Source organism: Camellia sinensis, chromosome 4 (genome assembly GCF_055761805.1).
Source record: "Camellia sinensis isolate YWXY chromosome 4, ASM5576180v1, whole genome shotgun sequence".
Lineage (NCBI taxonomy): Eukaryota > Viridiplantae > Streptophyta > Magnoliopsida > Ericales > Theaceae > Camellia > Camellia sinensis.
Window position 1 is genome coordinate 123,976,213 of NC_138964.1, and position 3,901 is coordinate 123,980,113.

Below are 3,901 nucleotides of genomic sequence, written 5' to 3' on the forward strand. Positions count from 1 at the left end.
TTCGATGGAGCTCTTCGGCTGAGGCCAGATCCGGATGTAAAACCCTAGGAGTGGGCAGGCCGACCTCTACCGGGATAACCGCCTCAGCGCCATATGTTAAGCGAAAAGGGGTTTCGCCGGTAGGAGTGCGAGCAGTGGTTCGGTAAGCCCAGAGTACATTTGGCAGTTCCTCAGCCCAAAGGCCTTTAGCAGCTTCGAGCTTGGTTTTGATGATTTTTAGAAGGGAACAGTTGGTGACCTCAACTTGGCTGTTTGCTTGGGGGTGACCGGGGGAGGAGAAGCACGATTGGATCTGGAGATCTGCACAAAATTTTCTGTACTTCGCGTTATCGAATTGTTTGCCATTGTCAGAGATGATGGCTTGAGGGATGCCAAATCGGCAAATGATCGATTGCCAGATAAACCTGGTAGTGTTCCGCTCGGTGATTGTGGCAAGGGGTTCAGCCTCGACCCACTTGGTGAAGTAATCAATGGCAACGACCGCGAATTTGGTCTGACCTCGACCGGTGGGAAGCGGACCGACCAGGTCAATCCTCCATTTGGCAAACGGATAAGGGCTGCAGAGTGTGATTAACTCTGTAGGAGGAGCATGAGGAATGTTGGCGAAGCGTTGACATTTGTCGCATTTGAGCACGAAGTCAGTCGCATCCTGACTGAGTGTTGGCCAAAAATACCAGTACGGAGTACATTCTGGGCAAGGGACCTGCCTCCTGAGTGATTGCCACAAATCCCCTCATGGATCTCCTGCATTACGTAAGTTGCTTGCGCTGGATTGAGGCACCGTAGTATGGACGGGAGAAGCCGCGTTTGTACAATATATCGTCGACAATGACGTAATTGGACGCTCGGGATCGGACTTTGGAAGCCTGCTGCTGATCATCTGGAAGTGCTCCTGTGGTCAAGAATAGGAGGATGTCGGATGCCCATGGGATAGGTTCATTGTGAATGTGTTGTATAGCTTGTAGATTGGGTGAAACGGCCGGGTGGTGTAGATATTCTACGCGGACATCATGGCTGAGAGTAGGATGGTCAGCGGAAGCCAACTGAGCCATCTCGTCTGCTTCGGAGTTTTCTGCCCGAGGAATATGCCTGATGTGGAAGGTATTGAAGAGGCGAGCAAGGGGGAGTGCCAGGTCTCTGTAAGTTCGCATCGTATCGTCCTTGGCGTCAAAGTCCCCCGTCATTTGACCGACGACGAGTTGGGAGTCGCTGAAAACTCGGAGGTGGATGACCCCTATGTCCTTGGTGAGATGGAGTCCTGCGATTAATGCCTCGTACTCGGCTTCATTGTTGCTTGCTTCAAACAGGAAACGGAGGGCACATTTGAAGCGGCCGCCCTCAAGAGAGGTGAGGATGAGGCCGGCGCCGCTTCCTTCTCTTCGGGATGACCCATCAACATTGAGAGTCCAAAAATGAGGATCTTCTGGCTCTGTTGGAGTTGGTAAGGGCGGGGGTGTGGTGGTCGGGGTCGGCTTAGTGAACTCCATGATGAAGTCGGCTATAGCTTGCCTTTTGATTGCTGTCCGAGGGCGGTAAGAGATGTCAAACTAGCTGAGTTCTACTGACCACTGCATCAGTCTACCTGAGAGTTCTGGTTACTGCATGACCTTTTTCAGGGGCTGGTCGGTGAGGACCACTATGGAGTGGGCTTGGAAGTATGAGCGGAGTCTTCTAGAGGCAATGACCAAGGCCAGGGATAGTTTTTCCAGCAAGGGGTAGTTCTGCTCCGCGCCCCTGAGAGCTCGGCTAATGTAATAGACCGGTCGTTGGACTGAGCCATCTTCTCGGAGGAGAGCTGCACTGACTGCGGTTCCTGATATTGCTAGGTAGAGAAAGAGGGGCTCGCCCGTGATTGCTTGGGAGAGAAGGGGGGGTTGGCCATGCATTGTTTTAATTGTTGGAAGGCCTCTTCGGATTCAGCTGTCCATTCAAACGTCTGCCGAAGAACTTTGAAGAAGGGCAAGCACTTATCTGTCACGCGGGAGATGAAGCGGTTAAGGGCCGCCACTCGGCCGGTGAGCCTCTGAACTTCTTTGACCGTCCGAGGCGACTGCATCTCAACCAAGGCTTTGATCTTCTCAGGGTTAGCCTCGATGCCGTGTTGGCTGACCATAAAGCCCAAAAGTTTGCCAGATCCTACGCCGAAGGCGCACTTCTCTGGGTTGAGCTTCATCTGGTACTTGCGCAAGGTGGCGAAGGTTTCTCGTAAATCAGTAAGGTGATCGGAGGAGTATTTGCTTTTGACTAGCATGTCGTCGACGTAGACTTCCATATTCCAGCCTATTTGGTGATGGAAAACGGTGTTAACAAGCCACTGATAAGTGGCCCCAGCATTCTTCAATCCGAACGGCATTACACGGTAGTGGTAGGTACCTCTGTCGGTAATAAATGATGTGTCCTCCTGGTCAGATGTGTGCATTAGGATTTGGTTGTACCCAGAGAAGGCATCCATGAAGCTGAGCATTTGATGACCGGCGGTGGCGTCGACCAGCAGATCTATGCGAGGAAGGGGGTAGCTGTCTTTGGGACAAGCTCGGTTCAAGTCAGAGTAGTCGACACAGAGCCGCCATTTGCCATTGTGTTTTCGGACGAGGACCACATTGGACAACCACCTAGGATAGTCCACATTTTTGATGAATTGGGCTTTGAGGAGTTTGTTAACTTCGACGGCTATAAGGGTGTTGCGCTCCGGATGGAAAATGCGTTGCTTCTGGCGGTGGGGTCGAAAATGGGGTTCGATGCTGAGGCGATGGGTTATGAAGGAGGGGTCGATGCCTGGCATGTCAGAATGAGTCCAGGCGAATACATCTCTATGCTCGGTTAAGAGAGCAGTAAGGTCGGCCTTGGCTTGAGCGGGTAACTGACTGCCGATCTTGGCGGTTCTGATTGGGTTGGTGGGATCGATGTTGACTTCAACAAGTTCCTCTACAGGTTCACCTCTGACCAGCTCGTCCTCGTCTCGGACGTCAAGCCCTTTGATGATTATGGCCTCTTTTAGCTTGACTTCTTTGAGCGAGGCGACATAACACTCCCTAGCTACGGTTTGTTCGCCTTTGACAGTTCTGACGCCGAGATCGGTGGAAAATTTCATGGCCAGATGATATGTGGAAGTGATGGCTTGGAAGGCATTTAGGGCTGTGCGGCCAAGGATAATGTTGTAAGCGGAGGGGCAGTCGACCACAAGGAAGGTGAGCAGCTTAGTGGTTTGCCGTGGGTCCTCGCCGATGGTGATAGGCAGATCGATGGAGCCAATGGAGGTCACTCGGTCGCCGGTGAAGCCGACCAGAGGGGTTTGGAGAGGGGACAAGCTCTCTTCCCCAATCTTGAGTTGGCGGAAGCAATTGAGGAAGATGATGTCTGAGGAGCTGCCGTTGTCTATGAGGACTCGTTTGACTTTGTAGTTGGAGAGGATGGCGGAAATGACAAGGGGGTCATCATGTGGGTAACGGACTCCTGCACAGTCGGTATTGGTGAAGGTGATGGGTTCGATCCATTGTTTTGACTGTTTGGGAGGTCGGTCCACCGTCGCCACTGCTTTGTCTGAGCCTTGCCTGATTTTTCTGAGTTCTGCCTTCTGAGCCGAGCGGGATGGCCCCCCGAAAGCAAGGCCCCCCGAAATGACTCTGATTTCTCTGACTGGTGGAGGGGGATTGCCCGGAGGCCGAGGCTGTGGTGGGGGGTGATCGTGGCCTTCGTTTGGTGGGGCTTGATTGCGGGGCGGTGTGCGTCGGCGATTGTTCCTGGGATGGTCAGTTCTTTGTCTCTGTGGGGGACGGGGGTCTGTGAATCGGCTGAGGTGGCCCTGGCGGATGAAGGTCTCGATCTGGTCTTTGAGGTTAATGTACTCGTCGGTGGTATGGCCATGGTCTTGGTGGAAGCGGCAGTATTTGGACTGATCTTT

At 52.9% G+C, this 3,901-nt stretch overlaps 1 protein-coding gene across 1 annotated transcript; it reads right to left on the bottom strand.

The window, feature by feature from the left end:
- Window positions 1–749: 749 nt before the first annotated feature.
- Window positions 750–1,487, bottom strand: LOC145824018 (uncharacterized). Its single transcript, XM_082923602.1, has one exon. The coding sequence runs from the start codon at window positions 1,485–1,487 to the stop codon at window positions 750–752; it is 738 nt and encodes a 245-aa protein (XP_082779728.1).
- Window positions 1,488–3,901: the final 2,414 nt, after the last annotated feature.